At 42.8% G+C, this 24,442-nt stretch overlaps 3 protein-coding genes and 1 long non-coding RNA gene across 5 annotated transcripts; 1 reads left to right on the top strand and 3 right to left on the bottom strand.

The window, feature by feature from the left end:
* LOC110436631 lies at positions 719-2,433 on the bottom strand. Its single transcript, XR_002454443.1, has 2 exons — positions 1,117-2,433; positions 719-1,043 (listed from the first exon to the last, which is right to left on the bottom strand). It is a non-coding gene; the product is annotated as an uncharacterized LOC110436631 (long non-coding RNA).
* Positions 2,678-5,876, top strand: LOC8060430. Its single transcript, XM_002448328.2, has 2 exons — positions 2,678-5,195; positions 5,608-5,876. The coding sequence occupies exons 1-2, from the start codon at positions 3,753-3,755 to the stop codon at positions 5,734-5,736; spliced, it is 1,572 nt and encodes a 523-aa protein (XP_002448373.1). The 5' UTR covers positions 2,678-3,752; the 3' UTR covers positions 5,737-5,876.
* LOC8060429 (mechanosensitive ion channel protein 1, mitochondrial) lies at positions 8,137-15,431 on the bottom strand. 2 transcript variants are annotated; one of them, XM_002446935.2, is made up of 8 exons: positions 15,275-15,431; positions 13,641-14,454; positions 12,905-13,176; positions 11,589-11,689; positions 10,708-10,815; positions 9,516-9,737; positions 8,981-9,118; positions 8,137-8,607 (listed from the first exon to the last, which is right to left on the bottom strand). In XM_002446935.2, exons 2-7 carry the CDS (start codon positions 14,420-14,422, stop codon positions 9,014-9,016), a joined length of 1,590 nt encoding a protein of 529 aa, XP_002446980.1. In that variant the 5' UTR covers positions 14,423-14,454; positions 15,275-15,431; the 3' UTR covers positions 8,137-8,607; positions 8,981-9,013. The 2 variants fall into 2 exon arrangements, with proteins under 2 accessions (XP_002446980.1, XP_021319470.1); XM_021463795.1 differs by lacking the exon at positions 15,275-15,431 and adding an exon at positions 15,037-15,172 and having other exon boundaries at positions 8,172-8,607.
* Positions 16,382-17,991, bottom strand: LOC110436549. The gene is made up of 3 exons (XM_021463830.1): positions 17,814-17,991; positions 17,056-17,157; positions 16,382-16,947 (listed from the first exon to the last, which is right to left on the bottom strand). Exons 1-3 carry the CDS (start codon positions 17,974-17,976, stop codon positions 16,757-16,759), a joined length of 456 nt encoding a protein of 151 aa, XP_021319505.1. The 5' UTR covers positions 17,977-17,991; the 3' UTR covers positions 16,382-16,756.

Here is a 24,442-nt window from a genome sequence, read left to right as displayed (position 1 = left end):
TTAAATATTAAATAATTAAAATGCCTTTGAGTCCATCACCACATCATTTGGTAATTGGGCTTTTGCCATCTCACATATCATGTGTTACCCTCATTCTTATTTTACCTGCTTGTCATCTCAACAAATCTCATTAGTCCTCTAATTGTGTGGTCATTATCACCAAAACCCACAACTAGGGCTTGATTGCACTTACAATGACCCTATTTTTGGGATCTTATTTTAGTAGAGATTTTTTGAGAAGCTATTTGTCTAGAGAATCCACTAGCTAGACAATTTGACTATATTGGCAATCCTGATTTTCTATTTAGGAGATTGCCTGTCATGACTCATGAGTGTGAAATGACCCAACTGTCCCTAGAGTTGATGATGTCTTACTTTGTTAATGAATAAGCATACATTGCATTTTTAACTATGTTTTTAGGTTGTATAAGGATTGTACCAATTTTTTTCCTTTGAGAAAATGATAGGCTATTCACACGTAGACACACCTACAAAAGTATATTGGCTAATTTAACATTCATAATTGTGTGCAAAACAATTTGGTCCATGATAATAAGTTGGCAACATTCAATACTATGCTACCATAGTTGTTGTAATATAATCATACAAAGTTCCAATATTCATGTCATTGGCTAAAAACAACGTCCAATATCTTGTGTAGTTTGATCTCCATCTCTAACACATCTCTCAAAATTTGCATCATGTATGACACTATCTCTAATAAAGTTGTGAAGAGCTATATAGGTAATTATATTTGTTCTTGCTTCTCTATTGGATGACTAGACAATTTTGGAAGAATACACCACTTCATTTGAAAGAGAATGCACCACTTCATTTAAAAATGAAACTACAAAAGAACTCTCGACCACATTTCGAAGTGATAAATGTGCATGGTTAACCACTTCTTTGCTCTGGATGATAGCAATGACGGCCATGCTGCCATTTACTAATATGCATCCACAAGGGGCTTCATGTGCCAATATATAAAAGTCTTCCTCTTTTTCTTCTCCTTAGGGGAGTCATGTCAAAGCATCCTTTTCTCCCTGACACAGTTAGGAGCAATGGGTGAGATATCCTCATCCTCATCCAAATCATCAGGTTCAGGAGTTGTGTTACCTCTATTAACCATTGGAACAACTGAGCTTTGATTTGTAATTGGTGAAAAAAATTCCTAGGTCTTCTTCATTTTCATTGCGGTGTAGTTTTAAGCATGGTACACCCAGGCATAGTTTGAACAAAGAGACAAAACAATATATGTTTGAGAAATACATACTTAGATAAAGCCATATTCAAGTGATTGGGCCCACATGGATTGACTATAAACCTTTTGTTCGAATGGCCTAAGAGGCAAGAGGGGAGGGCAGGGTCAATTGGGCTCTAAAAAGTTAAGTGCAAACAAACCTTAGCCTATGCAATTATACTCAACCACTTGCAAGGAGACTCCTAGAACAATAAAAGACTATAAAGGAGACTCCTAGTCCTTAGGGCCATCAAGCCAATATGTCCTTAGTAAAGTTAGCACTAAGAATAAGGCTCTTAGTAACACACTCTATCATGGAATCCTAGTTTTCACACAATTAAACTTGCACAAAACAAAAGTAAAGTAGAAAGCTATGGCATGAAAGTAATGCAAGAATGAAAGAAAGGTAAAGTGACAACCGAATTCTCTACCCTTGTACCACATTGGAGCACATAATCCATGCCACCCTAATCCATGTTGGAGCACCAAAGAGTCACCAAGAGTCAGTTTTGTTCCCCATTGAGTCATGAAGTCTTAAAGCTCCACTAGTGAATACCCCTTCTCCACTCTGGAATGGTGGGTCAAACTAAACACCAATTGAAGCCTACCCATAAGAAACTTCACGGGGAATGTCACCTAATCTTTTGTTGGACTGTCTAGGTGCCACAAAATACCAAGAGTAACAAACCTTGAATAGCATATTGAGGAAAATTTAAGTCGAGAACACTAGGTAAACAATAAGAATACTCTCCCAACTTGCACTTTAGGCTTGGATGGCCCTCATAGACTTCACAAAATTCCTTCGTATGTGCCACCTGATGATTCAATGGTGCACACATTTAGGCCCTAATGTGGTATCTTGGTGGTTTTGGTGATTGACTAACACAAGTGTGGTGAATAACGTGTGCTTTGCAGCGGGATACACATTATGAGTTAGTCACAGGCCACAAGTGCCTTAGCCCCAAAGATTTGGATCGATGATTGACGTATGGCGCAAATGATATTCTTGAAAAATAATGACACTATAGAGCTAATGGGACCGAAGCAAGCTTGAGATATTTGTTGTAGTGTGCATTAATTTTTTTGGCCATACTATCAAGGAGTTCTAAGGCATTCGTCTTAAGCCCTGTTTAGTTACCCAACTAAAATTTTTTCATCCATCCTATCGAATCTTTGGACACATGCATGAAACATTAAATGTACATAAAAAAATAAACTAATTACACAGTTTGGTTGAAAATCGAGAGATGAATCTTTTAAGCCTAGTTACTCCATGATTAGCCTTAAGTGCTACAGTAACCCACGTGTGCTAATGATAGATTAATTATGCTTAATAGATTTGTCTTGCAGTTTCCTGACGAGCTATGTAATTTGTTTTTTTATTAGTTTCTAAAAACCCCTCCCGACATCCTTCCGACACATCTGATGTGACACCTAAAATTTTTTTATTTCCAATCTAAACATGGCCTTAATGTAGTCGAAGAAAGAGCATGTGGATGATGATGATGATGATGATGATGACAAAACTTGTAGACAACTATGTTCACTTGGCTAAAAACCCATAGTTGAAAATCCTTTTCGCTGATTTGTTATGACTTGTGAGAGAAAAACATGATTCGACAAATATCTCAAGCAAACATACTAATGTGATCTTGATAAAAAGTAAAGAAAAATCCCAATAGTACGTGCACGAACTATGGACTTCATTTTGGATCGTGGACTCGTCACTGCTCCCATATAAAAGGGCGTGTATAAAAGGAAAATAAATGGCTGGACCTTTTTTTTTTTAACCAACAAAACCTGGAATAGCTGTGTCCTGCAAAAGCTACCGTGCAGACGTTGCAAATGGGGCAACGAAATACCCAAATTCCAGCAAAATTCTAGCTCCAATCCACACGAGCACCAAATCTTCCGTTTCTTTAGTTCAATTACCAAATCTCCGCTTCAATTTCTTTTTTACCAAATATTCAGAACCCAGGTTAATAACGAGACCAATTACATCCTCTCCCTCTCTCACACTCGCATGGTTTAGTAAATGCTGGATGCGGCCAAACTAACGATAGCAGCGTTAGCAAATCTCCAGGCCGCGCTAATAAATACTCTCTCTCCATTAGCATTAAGCAGCAGCAGCAGCCCGCAGGCCGCAGGCATGCAACAGCTGCAGTGGCACGGGGAGAAAAAGGTCAGCAAAAGCGGGCACGAAACAGAAGAAGCGCTCGCCGACCCACCCACCGCACCGATCCCCCACCCAAATCGCCGACCGAGAGGAGACAACCCGAGCTGAGGAGAGAGAGGGCAGCAGGCGGCGGCGCGGAGCAACACGCGGAGGGGAGGGGAATGCGCGACCCGTGTGACCCTCTCGCCCCCGCGAAATCCAACCCATTCTGATTCCGCCGGCGAAATCGGGCGCCTCGCGGCCCGGCCGGCCAAGTGGTGGACGGCGGCGTCGAGTGGTTCGTTCGAGACGGTGAGGGTCAGGTCGTGAGGAGCAGCAGCCACGGCGACGGGGACAATGAAGGGAGGAGGGGGCGGGAAGGAGACGCTCACCGCCTCCTTCCTCCGCTTCCTCCTCCTGCTCCTCCTCCCCCTCACCGCCCTCTACTTCTTCTACACGCTGCACCTCCTCCTCACCTCCGCGTCGTCGGCCGCCTCCAACTGCGCGCCTGACGCCGCGTCGGTCTCCCGGGTGTCCGCCAACCTCACGGCGGCGACGGCGTCGGCGTCGACGGCGGCGGCGGAGAAGCAGCTGCCCCCTTCCCCCTTGGCTGTGCCCTCGGCGACGACGCTGCAGCACGTGGTGTTCGGCATCGCCGCGTCGTCGCGGTTCTGGGACAAGCGTAAGGAGTACATCAAGGTGTGGTGGCGCCCGCGCGGCGCCATGCGGGGCTACGTGTGGCTGGACCGCGAGGTGCGCGAGTCCAACATGTCCACGGCGCGCACGGGGCTCCCGGCCATCAGGATCTCGTCCGACACCTCCGCGTTCCCCTACACGCACCGCCGCGGCCACCGGTCCGCCATCCGCATCTCCCGCATCGTCTCCGAGACGTTCCGCCTGGGCCTCCCCGGCGTGCGCTGGTTCGTAATGGGCGACGACGACACCGTCTTCTTCCCGGACAACCTCCTCACCGTGCTCAACAAGTTCGACCACCGCCAGCCCTACTACATCGGCTCCCTCTCCGAGAGCCACCTGCAGAACATCTACTTCTCCTACGGGATGGCGTACGGCGGCGGCGGCTTCGCCATCAGCCGGCCCCTGGCCGAGGCGCTGGCGCGGATGCAGGACGGCTGCCTCCGCCGGTACCCAGCGCTGTACGGCAGCGACGACCGGATCCAGGCGTGCATGGCGGAGCTGGGCGTGCCGCTCACCAAACACCCGGGGTTCCACCAGTACGACGTGTACGGCGACCTCCTGGGCCTGCTCGCGTCCCACCCGGTGGCGCCGATCGTGACGCTGCACCACCTGGACGTCGTGAAGCCGCTGTTCCCGGACGCGAGGTCGCGCCCGGCGGCGGTGCGGCGGCTGTTCGACGGGCCGGTGAAGCTGGACACGGCGGGGCTGATGCAGCAGTCCATCTGCTACGACGGCGCCAACCGTTGGACGGTGTCCGTGGCGTGGGGGTTCACGGTGCTGGTGGCCAGGGGCATAATGTCGCCTCGGGAGATGGAGATGCCGGCGCGCACGTTCCTCAACTGGTACCGCCGCGCCGACTACACGGCGTACGCGTTCAACACGAGGCCGATGGCGCGCAGCCCGTGCCAGAAGCCCGCCGTGTACTACATGTCGTCGGCGCGGCGCCAGGCCGGGCGCGGCGGGGAGACCACGGTGACGCGGTACGAGCGGTGGCGCCACCCGAACGAGACGCGGCCCGCGTGCCGGTGGGACATAGCCGACCCGGACGCGCATCTCGATCACATCGTCGTCCTCAAGAAGCCTGACCCCGGGCTCTGGGACAGGGTAATCTTTCGTGCCACACCATTCCTTTTTCTTCTCTTGCATTGCATTGCATCCAAATAAACTGTCCATCACATGATGCATTGCCATTTAGAGAGGACAGACAACTAGCCAATGCACAAAACTGGCTGGCATTGCTGGACATAGCAAAACTCTTTTAAAGCACGGAATCAACAAAACTGTGCCGTAGACTGGTAGTTCGCTTGGATTAGAGTACGCAGCCATCTACTCCGTAAGAGGCAATCTTATCTTTATATAAGACAAAAAAAAACACTGGCAAGATGTAACTTTTACAAATTCTGATGCTACTGCTGATATAAAAAGCTGGACCTGGATAGTATTAGTTTAGGCTACTCCGATGTTTGATCTCGTACTAAACAAATGTGTCACTGATGCGATGTAACATGATTTGCAGTCCCCCAGGCGAAATTGCTGCAGAGTGGTGTCTTCGCCCAAGGATGGTGGGGAGAACGGGGAGAAGACGATGACCATCGATGTAGGCGTATGCAGGGAAGGCGAGTTCAGCCAAGTAGCAGGAGCGTGAGCTTTGATTAGAGACAGATGAAGATAGGAAGATTCAGATTCTTTTCTTCTTCTTCTTTTCCTTGTACGAATCCATTCTTCTTCTTGGAGGGCATGAACTAGTCTCGTTTCAAACGATCCATCGCGTTTTGCGCTCACGGACGTGTAGGTGTAACTACTGTTCGCAACGCGCCAGAAGACCAGGACTCGAAGGTTTGGCCGGGCGTTCCGCCATGGCGACGGCGAGTCAAACCGCTGCCCCCATGCCCAACGGCTACGGTGGTGGACTGGTGGGCTATGCATTGCTGTTAGGCTTGATGGAGACGTGGCACGGGCGCACGGCACCGGCACGGGGTCAGATCAGTGAGACAGGGTCACTGGGAGCCACCGTCGCAGGACCGCTGCGTGGCTCGGCGTCCGCGCGAGCAGCCGAGCAGTGCAGCCATCACTCATCATCGCAGATTCGCAGGGCATGGGGCATGGCGTGGAGTGGCTACACGAAATCTGTCCTTGTCTGGGCCTCGCTTGTGAGAGTACGGCCGAAATCAGATCCGCCGCGTGTCCATTTCTGCTTCCGTTTCGGCAAATCTCGTACCGCCAGTGTGTGCCTCCGCAGTGACACTGTTGCCTTGGTGGCGAAAGCCCACGCCGCGGCAACGTGTTCGGTGGCTTTTTCGGCGTTCTGGCGAAATGGGCGACCGCGTTTATCGCCATGATTCATATCATAAATCAGGGTACTCTACTAGTAATGTTCATTGACTGCCCCGGACCATCAGTTGCAGGGTTGTAAATGGTCATTGATGGCAACCTAGACAGGTGGCAGCGCTACAACACGGCCATGCGACGGTCTGTTCGCCGCATGCCGCGCAGGTTGCAGGCAATATGTTGGTTTTCGAAAGCAAAGCTCGGTTCAGCACATGCACATGGGCATGAAAAGGATGTTTCCATGCCGACGTAGGCCTGTTTAAATTTTTTCATCCATCCCATCGAATCTTTGAACACATGCATAGAACATTAAATGTACATAAAAAAATAAACTAATTACACAGTTTGGTTAAAAATCGCGAGACGAATCTTTTAAGCCTAGTTACTCCATGATTAGCCTTAAGTGCTACAGTAACCCACATGTGCTAATGATAGATTAATTATACTTAATAGATTTGTCTTGTAGTTTCCTGACGAGCTATGTAATTTGTTTTTTTATTACTTTCTAAAAACTCCTCCCGACATCCTTCCGACATATCCGATGTGACACCCAAAAAATTTTCATCTCCAATCTAAACAGGCCCAAATTTCGTAGGACTCCCTCCGGACCAGAAAATACAATTTCTAACACATGTCATGGTTAAGTATCTTAAATTTAATTAATTATAGATAAAAATATCAATATTTATTATATCAAGTAAATACTATTATATTAATTACTATTTTCTAATAAATTAATTTAGTCGTAAATGTAAATAGTATTTATACTAGAAATTTAGTTAAACATAAACTACTTTTATCAGCACACAACGTACACCACTATTTTATGCTGACGGGGCGTGTGTCAATTTCAGTACTCCTGCAGTTGCGCTTTCGAGCATGCATGCAAGCGGAATCAGAAATCCAAAAGCATGCCTCCATGCTGCCGTATGAGGCCCTGTTTAGTTCCCCACCAAAAAAATTTTCATCCATCCCATCGAATCTTTGGACATATGCATGGAACATTAAATTTATATAAAAAAAATAAACTAATTACACAGTTTAGTTGAGAATCACGAGACGAATCTTTTAAGCCTAATTACTCCATGATTAGCCTTAAGTGCTACAGTAACCCACATATGCTAATGACAGATTAATTATGCTTAATAAATTTGTCTTGCAGTTTCCTGACGAGCTATGTAATTTGTTTTTTTATTAGTTTCGAAAAACTCCTCCCGACATCCTTCCGACACATCTGATGTGACACCCAAAAAATTTTCATCCCCAATCTAAACAGGCCCTCAATCTTCCAAACTGCCAATAGTACCTTGCACTCCTATCAATCACCTCGCTTTCAGTTAGCTCATGGAACTAGTTCCCAGAGATTTTGTTGAACTGGATCCCGTCTGGCTTTATTTCGCAATCTAGACTAGAGTTCTAGACGTGTGTGCTCGGGCTATACTTAGCTTTACTCACCAAACCTCTTGGCTTCATTGGTTCGTCACTGATAGTAGCTGAAAATATTTTATCACAATTTGTCTCCCTAAGCAGAGTATTGCATGAAAGCAATCACGGAATATTACTGCGTTAGTAGAAGACAAAAAGTGGTTAAACATTTTTTTAATCAAAACTGCAGCCTGCTGACACAAAAGCTTCTCTAACGACGCGTGTCCCGCATTATCTACGACACACAAACTTTGAGGAGCACAGCGACCACGCCACAGATGAGTTCCGAGAATGGTAAAGCAGAGATTCTATCCTGGGGCAAGCAACTTGCAAGTCCTCAGAAATGGACTGTCAAACACCAATTGCTTCGAGATGGTCGACTATCAGGAGCTAGACAATTGAGTACTACTATGTCAAACACTTAAAAATTCGAGGTTAAAACCCAATATTTCACAGAAATGGGCAACAATCCGCTCACGGCTCATCCATACCACACGGCCCGCGGAGCAAAAGTTCACCAGTCTACATTGGATAACGAAGCTCCCCAGAAACGGATCCAAGCACCAACCAAAACGGAAGACCACAAAAGGGAGCTGGGCTTTAGTTCCAAAGGAAATGGCAGTAACAAAATAGTATTGGTAGTGGGTGTCAATGGTCTGTCAAGACATAAAACACTGACGTCTTTACCTTCGCACCCGTAAGCAAAACTCCTAGGTGTCGTCTGTATGTAGAGTTCTAGACTTCTGCAGGCTAAAGGTATTACCTGCCAATGAATGCAATCCCCCGTCAAAAAAGTGAGAAAGTGAAGATATACACGAAAAGTTGGTACTGATTAATCAAAGCTTCAAGAAGAAAATGCCTAAATCCAAGGAAGTTTTTGGCATGCAGGTTACAATGAACCAACAAGCAAACTGTTCAATATCAGTTGCAGGAATTTGTGAACTAGGAAAACCAGTAAACCATATGATGCTCTCATGGTTTGGCATAAACTTTAACTGAAAAGAAAAATACTTAACCTAGGGACCAAAGAAGAAACGTAACATGTAACTTAGCTTGATAGAGCTTACGGCTTCATGGATTTTAGCATAGCAGTCATGCACCTACAAGTTACAAGAGCCAAATATTGATGTACTTACCCTACTTAAAAGTCAAGTCCCGGGAAGCGTGAATTAACAGCACTGCATGGTGCTTCCCAATTCAATGCCATGTGACTTGATAATCCTAGCAGCTCCCAAAAGAATTTCTTGTTGGGCAGATAGCCACTCATCTTTTCTCTGTAAAACATAACAGAATATTTGTGTCAGGCTTCAAAGAGGAAAGGACTATTCCAACCTTGCAGTGAATTAGTAGTAACAAGGTAACATAATTTTATGCCCAAATCTACCATTGTTATAATAACCAACAGTAACAATTCGTACTCCCTATGATGCAAAAAAAGTGTGTTCCAAGAACATGCTTTAGTTAACAATTTTATCTTCAAACATAATTGTCTTTATGAGAACAACATACTAAAGTGACGTGTAATAATACTTTCATATTGTCTTACTAAACTTTTGACATGTGCTTAAGGAGGTAACATTACAGACCATAAACACATGCTAATGCGGCACTAAATCCATTAGGAGTAAATAGGTACAGCAGCAAAATTTTAGTAGAATAAATCAAACATACCATGTTTTTTAGGTTGCATCCAATGGTGAGTTCTCCATATGAACTTTCCAATCTCGAGAGATAGCAGTAAGGAACATCACTATCAAAGGACACATTTTGATTGGACCTTAACATATTCTTTATCTCCTCTGATGCAGGAGGAACCTTCTCAATATCCTCAATTCGTATAGGAATCTTTGTCACACTAGCTCGCCAATTAGCTCGTGATCTGTTAACTATCATCTGCAAGTTATTTAGAATACCGTGTCATTATACAAGGTATGCCCCCTACCAATCATGCCAAAGAACAAGGAACACAGCAGAACAAATCCCCATGGTATCATTACAAATATGTTACAACTAAATGAATTTCCAGAAAATTTTCAATCAACAGAAAAGCATTTGATGCCATACTTATGTTTTCTCAAACTTCAACTAGAAAAAACCTTTCCAAATATTTCAAAGAATATCAAATCATAAATTATACAAAATTCCTATGCTGTTGTGCATTCCAATTAGGAGTGGCTTAGCAGTCATGCATTCCAAGTTTCCAATTAGAAGTCTAAAATCAGTTTCCAAAAAAAAAAAACTAAATTCAAATTTAACTAGAAAAAAATGTGAGTGGCTTTTGCAGTCAAAATCATTACTAGCTCAACAGTGATCCATGAACCATGGCTGGTAGAGAAAATCCTTATCATGTTTATAGAACATATGCATATGCTGGAGTAAGGGCCTGTTTGCTTGGTTCCTGGCCGGCACTGCCTGGTCAAGGCAGTTCGCTCAGGTGTTCGATTTTGAACGCCTGTGGCTGGATCTGCTGCCTGGCCAGAGTTGCCTGGCTCCGGTTCCGATCCAAACATGCCCTAGAAGTGTGCACATTTGGGGTCCCGTTATGGTCTTATAATGATTATTGTATTAGCTCAATAAATTCAGGTTCCAATATCCCAAGCAGCGTTAGTCCATGGTTTCTTCATTGCATGATATATTATATATACAAGATAATGCACATAGCAAAATTAGGATAAGAAAATGCACACATGTAAAAATGGTATAACAAATATGTATTACTGTACATTCCATAACTTGTAAGCTACCATGTAGGCACAAAGGACTAAATTGTATATGACAGCATGTGCAATGATGGGCATCTTTGTCCACACACATGTGTTTTTAAAATTTGGGAAATATACAGTAATAGAAACTGTTACCATACCTGACTGGAGAACAAAGAGTTGGGTACTATGACAGGGAGCTTCTCTGGATTGATCAATGAAGTAGAAGTAAGTCCAATTTCAACCACCCTACCTTCTATTGGCCCCGCCTAAAATGCAAAACTCCTATTAGCAAATGCGAGTCTGCAACTATAGAACATAGTGAGAACCTAAAAAGTGATGGAAGATAAGTATCACCAATCCAAATTGACCATTTATTATTGTTTGCAAACACAAGAAGGAAGGATGGCGTTTCTTTAAATTTCTCGTGCATATAGACTAACATGTGCTCAAAGCATAAACACATGAGAAGCATTAATCAAATTAGCAATTTAGGAAAAACATACAACAATCCTGTATGCTCACAAAGTTGAACAGTTCCCCACATCTATGATTTCTTCTTATAAAGCCCCTTACTAATCATCAGAGGGCATCCATTAGGTTGAGACATCTTTATGAATTTTCAGTTTGGATGCTTACTAACTGTGCTTTATCTCAGTAAGAACCGAATTACAGTTTACATATCCTCCAAGCAAAGTACGTTTGTTTAAAACGAACAAATTTTAGCAACGAGCAGTGACTTATCCTGAAATCATAATATCACTCCATTGACTAGTAATATTCGTTCTTTTCTCATCCTTTACAATTACAACACATCTTTTTACTCCACTATCATACAAGTAATTACTTGAGAATCTCACGGCACTTGCGAGTCACAGTACAAATCATCTTGTTATTCTTACCAACATCTATCATGAAACATGAATTGAATATTTTATCCATAGTTACACACTGTCCGCAAGTGAAATGAATGAAATTTAGAACTTATGAATCCATCATTTCAGTAAGTGTCATAAAAAACACCGAATAAATATGGCAGTACCTTTATGTAGTCGTTAATTGAGAATGGCTTAGAAAACTGCAAGGAGAACCCACTCAGAATGTTACCAAGGACATCTCTAGCAGCAAAAGCAGTAGCGACACCTAAAGTATAAGAAACACAAGATAATTTCAGTATTGTTAAAAAAAGGTATTATCTACTTCAGTAAAAAAAATATAACAGGATCATTATACAGAGCAGTCAGCGTGCATATAATATTATTACTTGCAGGCTGCTGAGCAAAAAAATTCAAACCACTATTTTTGCATTTTGCCCATATATCTATATAGGAGTCAAAACTCATAGTCCTGACATAACTGCTACAGTTTTACTTCTGCAGTAACTAATTGCAATACTGTAATGGGAAGAAAACAAAAGGGTCGCTTCCTTAAAAATGTACCATACTTGAGTAAGAGATTCTTTCAGAAACAAGAGCAACACAAGTAAAATATTTCCCCGAGACGCTTTTTTTTTCTCGAATAATGCAGGACAGTTGTGTGTCATTTCATTAAGAAAAAATAGTACAAGGAGAGACAAAGAGGCCTCTCCATGACCCAACCCCTTACAATACATTAGCACCAATTACAAAACTGAAATATAAAACGACCTCAACCAAAAGACATCTCAGGACAGAAGGTCCGGGGGCAGCAACCTAGAGAGGAGTTCGCTGAGCACCAAAGGGCACATTCCTTTCCCACTTCGTGCAGCACCGCCTGGACACCAGAATCCTATGTTTCCAAATTTCCCATGCTATCAGAATGATCAAAGTATTGAGTCTTTTTTTTCTCAAGACTCTAGGTAGCCCCTTGATAGCATTGCATCACGAACTAGAGAAACGAGAGACAGAAGGTTCAGGTGCTCAAGCAATTAGACCCAGCCTCTCGAAGATGACTGCCCAAACTTGCCTTCAAAGAATGCAAAGAGACGATGGTGTGCTGAATTGTTTCATCCATTTGATCACAGAGGGTGCTGCCAGATGTGGTAGTCCTAGCAAGGCAATCAGCTTTCCAACATCTGTTGCAATAGCAAGCCAAATGAAGAACTTGCAGTGCAGCGGGATCCAACTTTTCCAAATGCATTTCCAAGGTGCAAATCTGATAGTCCCCAATTCCCCATACACAACATTGACGTATCGAGCTATTTATGTTTCATGTGTTCTAAGTTGAAAAGATCTAGGTATTGTTTAGTTTGACAAAATCATGAATTCTTGATTTACCAATGCAGCCAGTGAAATGGACACACTTTTTGATGGAAGACCAGAGATCTAGCTAAATTCCAGCGGTAAATAAGGAATTTACTTGTGAAAGTTAGTATATTACCTCCCACACCACCAACAGTTAATATTGATTGAACAGCTACACCACAAGCTTCAGCAAGACCCATTACTCCTAGTCCAATCAGTCCCAATGAAGAAACCTTATCAAATGCTGAAATCCTGTCGCGGTCAACACTTGAGGCATCTGGTTTGGCCATAGCTTTAGCGATGAAGTTGGTTTTCCATCTCTGAAGGAACCATACAAAAGACAGAACAAATGCACCCCTCCATGCCTGTGGAAGATAAGTTGATATGCTTGGTGCAATAAGTGACGCCCTATGGAAGAGAAGCACCACAAACATAAGCATCCAGAATACAATGTTATATGTACCACTTTTTCATCAGACCATAATTAGTAACACCATGGTAAAGAAAAAAAAACATTTAGTGTTCTGGCAATGGCAGCATTAATAAACAAACAAGAATCAACAAGGTAAAAAAAGAAACGTATATTGCCATGGAACTTAGACAACATTGAAGAAACATTGATATTTGAAATGCTTATTCTAATAAGTAGTAGTTGCATATCTCTAATTTCTTCAGAAAAGAACAAAATGACTATACCAATACTGAAAACACTATAAGTTTTCCTAAAATAAGATATAAACTTGACATTCAATTAGCTCTAAAATGCAAATGTCAGAAGAAAAATATCTTTAGCACAGAACCCAACTATCAGGAGTCCAGGACACAGAAAAGATAAAGATAAATTTCTTTCATAAAGTTGAATAGAAACCTACATTTCTGAAAATGCCATGAATGTGATCAGATATTTTGCAGGATCCTCTAATGCACACCAGAGACTAGATTGGTACGAAACATCAATCTTGGTTGAGTTCCCCATGAGTGCTGCTATAGGACTTTGTGATGCATACTTGTGAAGCCTCCTTAGAATGATAGGCATGACCAACCATGCCATCATTGTACCACATAGTGTTCCGCCAAGTGGAACAACTACCTTTTCAAGATTTGGATATGTATCAAATAGCTGCTGGACATGAGGTGCAACTGCATCAGTCAGCTCCTTGACTTTCTTGCCTGCATCAGTGGTAGCATCTAGAGTAGACTTGCGAGCATTATCCAAGATCTCAATCCATGAACCCCCACCACCACCTGCAGTGCCAACCTCAGAGCTTTCTGTAGAAGGAAGATTAGAGACAGCACTCTGTGAAGCTTCTGGCTTGATTCCAGTATCTGACGAGTATCCACGATGGAAGCTTGAAACACCTAAGAATCCTGGCAATGCACCATGTCTGGACTTTGAAGCAATCAACCAGTTAGTGTTCATACGGCATGAAAGGGGCAACATTCTGATCTTTGACACATCATTAACTGCAGAATACCAATCCACCACCTTAATCTTGTTAGCAACAGAAAAGTCAGGTTTTCTTGAGTGCTTAGCACCACTGCTGAACCACCTCAGAGCACCAGAAGATACAGACGGGCCAAAATATGTCTCCATTAGAGTCTGACTAGCAGCTGATCGACATGACCGGCGACAAATTGTTGCGATCCCTGACATAATACTTCAATGCAAACTTGACACGAATATTCCTGCGAACAAAAAGATGCCAGGAAAATTATTTTCCTGAAAATGTGCAACTGTGCAAGTTTCACAGGCCCATATAATGAAAGCGTTAATATGGTTCAGAACTTCAGATGTTTTTCTTTTCGTACAAATGAAATTTATATGCTAGAAAATGAGGATAATATCAAAATTGTTAGCAATGATGGCAAACAAAGGATGAATCATATCTCCTTATCACTTATATTTTCACCATCCTTATAAATACCTATAGAAGCGTACACCTAAAATTTCCTCTAATGGAAATTGCACTTCCATGGATCCAAAGACGCGAAGCTGATAAACTAAAGGATGCAAAGTCCGGCTACACAAATTTTAAATCAAATGTTCCTCCATCTGCTTCAGGAAATAACCAGGGTGTCAACTACCACAACATAACAACAGATTCTGTGGTTGGCATCCTAAAACTGGATTCGAACTTCTCCTGAGCAACACCAAAAATAACTACCCCACCAAGTGCCTAGACACAAAACTACAAAGGGAAACCACCACAGTTCCATTCAGCTGCAAAACGAAAACATCGCCCAAAAGTTTAGGTTCAAACAGCATACCCATCACGCCCAGCATACAGAACAGAGACCGCTCCAGCTGCTAAGGAGCAAGGACTAGTGCCGCCACCCCAGCCACTCAGGGGCGGACCCAGTAAAGCGACATTGATGTGTACACCCGATAGTTTTTGCATAAAGTTCTACGCTAGTTGGGATCATCAATCAAGTAGCCAAATAGCTTTTAATTTAGGGTTTGGGTGCTCGGTTTCTCACAGCAGGAAGGAAATAGAGGTGGGAATACCTGGTGGGTGCTCGTCGCCGGTGAAAAGACCGACGAAGGCCTCGCCACCTGGCGTGGGGCGGCGGAGGCGGCGGAGTGGGTGTCGGAAGAGAGAGAGGGAGAGCGCACGCAGGTCGCGGCCTCGCGGGGTAAACCGTGATTCTGTGGAGTCGTTGCCTACTTGCCTCGTGGAGACGTGGAGTCGTGGGGAGAGAGATAGAGCGCACGCGGGCCTGCGGCCGACGGCGGTAGCCCAGTCCGGCGTTGTTCGGTCCAGGACTCCAGGGAGAGGCAGCCGCACGGGCCTTCTCGTGGGCCGTTCTGTTCACGCATTTCTTTATCTTTCGCAAAAGAAAAGGTCCATTCTACCTCATTATAAATATTTAAACTATCACTGTAATCTGTGTTTTCCTCAACCCTAAAACCAGACTCAAAAAGTTACATTTAGCTCTAGAAAAATGAAAAAAATCTTAAAATTTCCCAGAATATTCTGATCAATGCATAAACATGTTTCAGAAGCTTTTCATAGCAAATTATAAGACATTTTAGCTTAAAATGTTATAAGACATTTTAGCTTAAAATGAAGGTGGCGCTAACCCTCCACGATTCTATATCAACATACAATATCGACCACTATGAGTCAAATTTAAATTGGGTCGGATGTCACAATTATCCACTCTATCACTACTAACATGTAAAAAAGTATCTTAAAAAGTAAACATGCTTAGACCAAATGCACATGCATAATCAATAAATATATCATCCATATATTAAAGATTTGTTGAGTTCATAATTCATTATAACTGATAGCTAAATGAGTTTTAAGTAGAGTATGATTCGTATCGAACATAGACACGTAAGTAGGATCAAGATTTGATATCATTCGGTAGCTGATGACTTTAGAATCTTTTTAGATGTAAAAAGATAAACTTGTAGAGCTGAGTTAGTGTTGTAGGATCTCATTTGGCTTCAGCGACAATCTTGAGCGACGTGGTACATGTTTAAACAATTGTTAAATTTAGGGTGCAATCTATGATAGAATTCTTATTTCTATACAAAGGAGTTTCAATATACATTAAGTACAGTAGTTTGAACTGAACATGAAGAATGCATCTGCAACCACCAATAAGATCATATTGTTCGCTGATTTATTATGAAAAAAAATGTTGGCTGATAGAAAAAATACAGCTTGTAAGACAAGCGAACGGAGTCCTCTAGACATAGTATATATCTAAGTATATATCAAAATCTATGTATCTAGTAAACCAAAACACTTTATAATTTGGAACGAAAACTAAAACGCTTTATAATTTGGAACGAAGTGAGTAGTCACCAGTTCAGTCACTAGTTGATACAGTAAGTAAGTGCAACATAGTTTGTACAAGGCCTAGATCTCCATCTCCTGATGAAGGATCAGCCCCCTCATGCGATTATACGAGCCTTATGTCCACAGGGGATGGTGCAAACTAAACAGACAACAATAAGCTATTTGTATTGCCTGACTCATTTGCTGTCTTCATCACCGGATGACATCTCGAAAAACGAGAGCACAACCAAGGGACCAAGAACCGGAGGCAAAGGAGGTGGCCTGCTAAAGGCAACCAGGGGCTCAACGTTTTCGTCTTTCGTGACGACAGATTCACTGGAAGTATTTTCGTTCCCATGCCTCTGAGGAGTAGTAATTGTCATCATCCCTGTATAATTTTCCAAAGAACAAACAGGAGAAGAAAATGTCAGGCATTCAGGAAAAGGACTGTACAGTTGGAACTTCAATCAAAATTTTGAGGAAGGAGTTGCCATACTTGCTAGTCCATTGACAGGTTTGATTTCCTTGGTTTTGGTTGCACTCTGCACCAGAAACCTCGCTGCGCCCATCATGGGATCGCAACTCTGCAGACTGTAGTCTTCAGATGAAGAAGCAAAAAGTTTAGTTTCTCCAAATGTGTTGAACAGGTAATTTTGCTATTCAATTACCTTTCGCTGTACAAAGAAATTCCATTGTTTATCTTAAAAAAGGCTCATGATACAGTTAAACCCAGTGTGAAAATTTTCACAATTTACTCTGTTTCTATTTGATTAATACTCCTATTACCGGCTGAATCATGTTCAGTTAACTCATATTACCGGCTGTTCAATTGCATAACCTGAAATGTTTGGCTCCTCGATCTTGGGATTCTATCTACAAATTAAATATGGCAATGCAGCCCATCAGGACACGAAAAGGATTACTGAATCGAGTTTGTTTCTATAGTATATTGTGCTACGCATCAGCGGAATTACGAAAGCAAATCCACGGTTTTTGCAGCTAAACAGAGAAGGTGATTTACTTGTCAAGTCAATGACAGAGAAGCTTCAGATTGCCAACAGAGCAATCCCTGCATTTCTGCTTCAGTTTGCAAGCTAGACGATCCGTGAAAGCCATTTCTGCCTCGTCCACAGATCAGAAATAGACTAAACGCGATATATTCAGGCCATGATGAGCCACGGTGGGGGAAGTCACATGATGAGAGAAGGAAAGGGGAAACGAGAAACAGAGATCCCGAAGGTCAGCAAGACATACCTTGAATCCCGATCGCTGAGCGGCTAATTCGCGCGAAGGATGGCAGCTTCGGAGAGGAAGAGAACAGACGCGCTGCTTGGCTCGGATCGTTCAGTTGTAGACGATGGACGAGGGCGAATGCTCTGGAAAGTTCTCGCGACGAGCACCGCAAGTCCGGAATCATCGCCTATTCGCCTCCGTGGCTCGACGACGCCGGGTGAGGTACGTGGGCCGCTCCCCAAAAGCTAAATGGGCCTTGATCCGATTTTAGCTTGTTTGTAGGCCGGCTCCCCGAAAGCCCCAAAAGGAGATAGTGTGAGACTGACAATGGAACAGGTGCGTGCGTAAGCTGCATTGGTGTCGCCCGTGTCGGTACTGATTAAGCTAAGCTGTACAAACAAATCTACTCAAACAAACCTATATATCTCTTACTACTTACTAGCATAGTTCATCCTGACATCGTAGGCTACATTCTACATATATGACCATCGGTCGGTGACTTGGTGCAAGGACGATTCTAGAAAAATATCAAGGGGGTTTGCAGCTTCAGCTTCTCTTCAAAATGCATCTATGGTGGGAAAAAAATCCTAGGGGAATTCATGGGTCTAGCAGCTGTAAGGGAGTTAGAGCTCCCTGGCTTGGTGCTATACAATTAATGTTCTTTAGATTTTACCTTTTACGATAGCTCATTGTGTTTCTCGATGTGCATACAGTGGTCATTTAGACATTTTGTACAGCACCAAAGAATTATCGGAGTCTCAGTTCAATGAAACGTGGAGGTTATATAGTACATAAAAACTTAGAATTTAAAAATTATTCATGGATTCTAGGATAGGTAGTAAAATTAGATTGCACAGTTTGGGGAAAAGCAACGTTTGCGTCCTACGCTAAAACTTGAGGGGGGAAAAGGGTGCGTGGAACCATTGAAACAAGAAAAGAGAATGTTTAGGGCGAATTGTTGGGGAAAGAGCACAACATGAGCCGGTTAAGCTCGGCTGCTGCCTGCTGATCCAGAGATGAACAACTCATGTGCATTGCTTTCAAGTTTTTGTATTGTGTATTTCTGATTTTATTTTCATATATAGGGAAAATGAGGTATATCACATCAGCATGAATCATGCTAACATCACTCTGCAGGAGGATGGCTGAGCAGACCTCGTCCCCACTCCGCCGGCGTTTGGCGCGGCGGCCCGGTGGCCTGCTCAACACACCTGGCCTGCTCATCACTCTGATGTCGTCGGCTGACGCGTCCCTCGCGAGAGCCAAGCACTCGCAGTGCGTGGTCAGCGCAACCGCTCCTCCATCCGCACTTGCACCGCGATGCTGATCATCACGGAGCGGCCGTGGCGTCCGGTCCATGGGGTCATCGTCGTCGAACACGCGCGGCTCCATGGGCCGGAAGAACGGCTGGGGCGACGGCGGCAGTGGCCAGTGAGCGTCCACGTAGCCACGAACTGCTGCAGGAGATCGGGTTAGAATAAGGGTTTGTTTGATTGTACATGTTAAAGTTTAACATGTATGTATTTTCGTTTTATTTAGTAATTAGTATTTAATAATAAACTAACTAGACTTAAAAGATTGGATTCGCAAATTATTCTCTAGTTGTGTTTTTAGTTTCGTAAATAGTATATATTTAGTACTTTGTGCATGTGTCTAAATATTCGATATGACGGGAGTTAAAGTTTACTATGATGAACCAACGGGACTTGTAGGTTGTATATTTTACTCCTAAAATTTAGCTTTGGGTGTCACTAGATCCAAATACTTTGAAAATGCGGATATCTTCGCTGAGCTCAAGCACGCGTGTGGTGCTCACCAAAGGCGAAAATGAAAACTAGAATTTTGAAATCAAACTAGGATATGTCTATGTGATTTCAAAGCCAGGATGATTATCTCTGGTTCTAGGATTATTTTGAAAGTGCTCATAACCCATCACCATCCACATAATAGCAATGCTTCAGATCCAGCTCAATCAGACTAGTGCAACAATGGAGATGGAGGTGATTAAATTGGCACTGGACAAGTTGGTTACTGTCTGTTTGGCTTGTGCTCTTGTTCTAATGTTCCATATCTGATTGGCTTGTGCTCTAGTTCTAATGTTCTATGTCTGTTTGGCTTGTGCTCTAGTTCTAATGTTCTATGTCTGAATTTCTGTACTACTCTTTAGGATAGGATCAGGGTCTCCTAGGAATGTGCGTTGGTGAGAAGTGGAAGTTTTTTTTTTTTTTTGACAATGTGAGAAGTGGAAGTTGAAGATCTCTTCAAAGCTCGGCTACAGGCCTCAAGGATCACCACCAACTATCCTGGTATGCTATTTTCTTCTTGTCTTTTGAGTCCACAGCTGCCTTAGAATCATATATTAATAAATTCTAAGAGAAATTCTGTATGGTGATTAGCACATTGTTCACTATGGTGATTGGATGTGGCTGTCACTGTGCCCATTACATTATCAACACAAACATATGAACGGATACCTTCAATTTTCTCTCATTGTAGTCAGGTCTAGGTTTACTGCAGATGTCTGATCTGAGCTATTTATTTATCTCGGTGCAGGTGGAGCAACTCTCATATTTGACATGGAGCTTGTTGGTGTCAATGGGGAGCCAGCCGGCAAATCTGATGACAGTGAGCTCTAGATAACCAGGAGAGTAGGATCAACTTCCAGATGAAGCGATTATCAAATCGAATAGATGAATGCGTAAACCATTTTACTCAGAGCTCGGCCAAATGTAATGCATACCAAGATCCCTTAGACAGATGAAACATTTTGTTCCCTGTGACTTAATCTCATTTTCATTCCATAAGAACATCTGTCTAGTCATCCTCGAGCAAACTCCTTATCTGTTATGACCTGACGCCTGTGTTTGGAAAATCGAAAAGAATCCTTGTTTTGCACAATTCATTACAATTTGAACGTATTGGTATTGAACTCCATTTTTCACTGCTCGAAAAGTCGAGACCGTATGTTTGCGATCTATGCCAAGGTTGAAGCTGAGCTTAACATAATCGAAGTTAATCATTAAAAACCCGCATTGTGCACATACACGGCGTACTGTGCTGAAATCGTACACTCTATGTCCGCAAGGAGATCGTGGGGCGTCGGGCTGCTAACTTAGAATTTAAAATATATATGCATGGATTTTATTACTCTCTCCGTCTCAAAAAGAGTAACGTTTTAGGTTTTTGTGCCACAATTTTGACTCAATTTATAAAAAATAAATGTAATATTTTTATCTCTAAATAAATTTGTTAAAGAACTAGACTTAAAAATCTTTCCAATGATACTAATTATGTATTATAAATATTAATATTTTTTACTATATATTTAGTTAAAGTTATTTCTCGGAAAGCGAAAACGACACTTATTTTGTGACAGAGGGAGTAGGTAGTAACATTTTAGATTAGATTGCACAATTTGCAAAAACGCAACTTTTGTGCCCTACGCTAACTTGGAAAAAAACAGGGTAATGGGCCCTGTGGTGGACCCTATCACCTCATGCTCGTGCAGGCGCCAACAAGGCTCGAATTTGCAGTACCTTTTGCCGACTTCCGGGCATGTGCAGCCTCCGGATTGGCACTCCGGCCAACCTCACTCAAACCGAACCTGCCGCAGTCATCATCACCGAAAAAAATTGATAAATTGGCAGTCCTCGTCACTGAACACCTTCTGACAGGCACGTTCCTTCGTCAACGTCACCGCATAATCATTTGCACAGGGCACGATCTGCTTTTCTGTCTAGTCGATCGACCAGCGGCAGCTCGCTTCTTGCATCTGCAAGGAAGTTCCTCTTTTGTCACGGACAGCCAAAAGTGAGCTGTTAGTTACTCAAATCCGTACGTCACTAGTCTTTGATTTCGATCGGGATTAATACGATTCCGTATCTCGCTCGATGGATCTTGCGGAATGTGACGTGGCCGTTTATAATACAATTATTGAAGCTTCCTATCCTTCGGTTATGGTCATGACGCGGCGGACACATCCCGCTCTCGCACGATCTAATTGAACCAGCGAGTAGCGCGTGCATTAGTATAAGCTTGCTCCGGGCCAGGTGTCGCCGCGCCGAGCGCCGGCTGCGCATGCGCTTCATGCTCGTCAGCTCACGCAATTGACGTACGCAGTGGCGCACGCTTGAGCCGGACAGCCGGTCGGTACAAAATACTCCCTCCATCCCAAATTACAAAATTACAAGTCATTCCAAAAATCTTAAAGAGTCAAACTTTTTTAAGTTTGACCAAATTTATATTATAAAATAATTATTATTATTATGGTACTAACTGAGTATCATTAGATTCTTTCTTAATTATATTTTTATAGTATACTCATTTTACGTTACAAATTTTAGTATTCTTCTCTATAATTTTGGTCAAACGTGAAAAATGCTTTGATTCTCCAAGATTCTTGGAATGACTTACAATTTAGGATGGAGGGAGTACTACTCTATGTACTTACACAAAAATAAAATCTAGTGCGCGAAATATGGAGAATGTTGGTTATCCCCCAAATAAATTAAGCTGAGTAGAGCGTTAATTAATTTGATCCTTCGTACTCCCCTTGTGTGCGCGTGCCTCATGCTGAAGTTGGATGGCAAAGAACGAGATGGGAGATCGAGACAACCCATTTGACGCATTTTCTCATGGTTCTGCGGCAAAACTAGAAGACCAACGAAACAAGTTTTTTTTTTCCCTTCATCGATCGACTCCAGCTTCTCCCTCCACACGGTAGCAGATGGAGCTGGTTAACTGTTAAGCACTGCCAAATGGAGCTTCGATGAGTTGTAGTGAAATGATTCTCTAGGATAGGTGGATAAAGTACAAGAAGTAGCTGTCTTTGTAGATAAATAGGTGGTGATGGTTAAATCGAGAAGAAAAAGGGACTATTGTTTTTTTTTTTGAATTTGGGTAGTTTCTCATTGCACTCTTGCTGACATATCGTCAGCCACAATTACCCGGGACATCACACGAAATGTGCTCTATCCCTTCTGTGCTACCCACACCAAGAGCAGCAAGAACATGTGCTGTCTTGTTACATTCACTAGGAACATGAACACACTCACACCTAATGAAGTTCGCGGACGTGAGAGATTTCAGCTCTTCCATCAGATACCCTGTCGCCGAAAGGTCCAACTGATTTGACTCTCAGCCCTGTTTGATTTTTAGGGCATCAGTCTCCACAATCAAGTGAGCTATTCCTAGATTACTTGCTGCTTGTACACCCTGCAGACACGCGATAATCTTCGCCTGCAAAGGGTTCAACAGATGGTTCACTCTTCCCCACCCAGCCAGCACTACATCTCCATCACTATCCCTGATTATAAACCCCCATCCTCCATAATTTCCTTCTTCATAGAATGAAGCATCACAATTAAGTTTCAGCACCCCTTCAGGTGGCCGCTCCCACCTTCTAACCTTCCTCAGTATCCCTCCACCAGGTTTTGAATTTGGGGCTTCCAACTCATCTGTGAATTAAGCAGTTTCATGATAAATAGGCATCACCTGACTTGGACATAGAAGACTAGACACGGTGAAGACATGTGAGATGCTTTCCAAAAACCATATTCACCCTCTCATGGTAAGAGATCGATGAGCGGCAGATTTCGGAGACTTGCTCTACCAATTGTTGGGCGCGTAAGCGCTCGGGATGGAGAGACCGAGAGACCACGATGAGTTGTAGTAGATGCAAGAGGCAAAACACTAACTCAACAAAATATGCTTTGGTGGTGGCCGATAGGTTGTATATATAGGAAAACCCACATGAAGTCATGCTACGATTATGATCCAAACTGGTTAGAATTCTAACTCGCAAAGACTTAAAATGCGATGTGAGTGACCAGAAAATAGAACTACATGCCGACACCCTCTCATGAGCCATAGGCCAGCAATTTGTCAGGCCATTTCTGTAGGTGTGGCACGCCTTTGCTCCTCCTCGATGAGGCAAGGCAAGCGAGAAAGAGTGTGGACTTCCCTTCTCTTTCTCACATAGACATGACTCTATGGAGATGACTCCTATGTCTAATTAATATCATCATCATCATCATCCATTTTAACTAGTAAGGTGGGACTAAGATTCACACCATCATCTACTTGCAACTGCCTTTGTGATTTATTTGGAATAATTGAAAAGACTCATATGGGCTAAGCCCATTATTCCAACAATCTCCCACCAGATTTCTAATACCCATTTAGATATTTGTCTGTGTGCTACCGTTCAGTTAATTAAGTTGAGCATTCTCCTATAGCTTCAAGTTACACTCATTCACAACTTGAACAATAACTATGCCTTGAATTACAAGCTTTGTTTGAACAAATTTCACTTGAAGTCAAACGACTACCTAGTTGCCAATATTGCATTTTCTATTGCATTTTGTGATAACCCTTTTTGTAAAGTGATATGTCAAGTTTTTGGCTTTGAACATAAGTCACAGATATCATTTGGAATTTTCTCAATTTCTTGATAGACTTTTCTTTTGTTATGTCCAACGTGGGCTGGGCTTAGTAGTCATCTGATGTCCACCAACATACGCAGTGTTATTGTTCCTTTCCGATTTTGCTTCGTTGGAGTTCCTACCACACTATACACCGCCATAAAAACTCACTTCAATATTTGGCTATGCAGCAAGGACCGATGATCAGAATTTACCTAGTTTTAGGAA

Source organism: Sorghum bicolor, chromosome 6 (genome assembly GCF_000003195.3).
Source record: "Sorghum bicolor cultivar BTx623 chromosome 6, Sorghum_bicolor_NCBIv3, whole genome shotgun sequence".
NCBI classification, from domain to species: Eukaryota; Viridiplantae; Streptophyta; class Magnoliopsida; order Poales; family Poaceae; genus Sorghum; species Sorghum bicolor.
Note: the sequence above shows the minus strand (reverse complement) of the source record. Positions and strands in the feature narration are given on the sequence as shown.

Coding starts and splice junctions, on each gene's coding strand:
- LOC110436549 (XM_021463830.1), bottom strand. CDS start 17,976: ATGATTCCGGACTTGCGGTGCTCGTCGCGAGAACTTTCCAGAGCATTC. Junction 17,158..17,813: donor CTCAGCGATCGGGATTCAAG/GTATGTCTTGCT, acceptor CTTCATCTGAAG/ACTACAGTCTGCAGAGTTGC. Junction 16,948..17,055: donor ACCTGTCAATGGACTAGCAA/GTATGGCAACTC, acceptor AAAATTATACAG/GGATGATGACAATTACTACT.
- LOC8060430 (XM_002448328.2), top strand. CDS start 3,753: ATGAAGGGAGGAGGGGGCGGGAAGGAGACGCTCACCGCCTCCTTCCTC. Junction 5,196..5,607: donor ACCCCGGGCTCTGGGACAGG/GTAATCTTTCGT, acceptor CATGATTTGCAG/TCCCCCAGGCGAAATTGCTG.
- LOC8060429 (XM_002446935.2), bottom strand. CDS start 14,422: ATGTCAGGGATCGCAACAATTTGTCGCCGGTCATGTCGATCAGCTGCT. Junction 10,816..11,588: donor CAATTAACGACTACATAAAG/GTACTGCCATAT, acceptor TTTGCATTTTAG/GCGGGGCCAATAGAAGGTAG. Junction 9,119..9,515: donor GATGCAACCTAAAAAACATG/GTATGTTTGATT, acceptor TATGTTTTACAG/AGAAAAGATGAGTGGCTATC.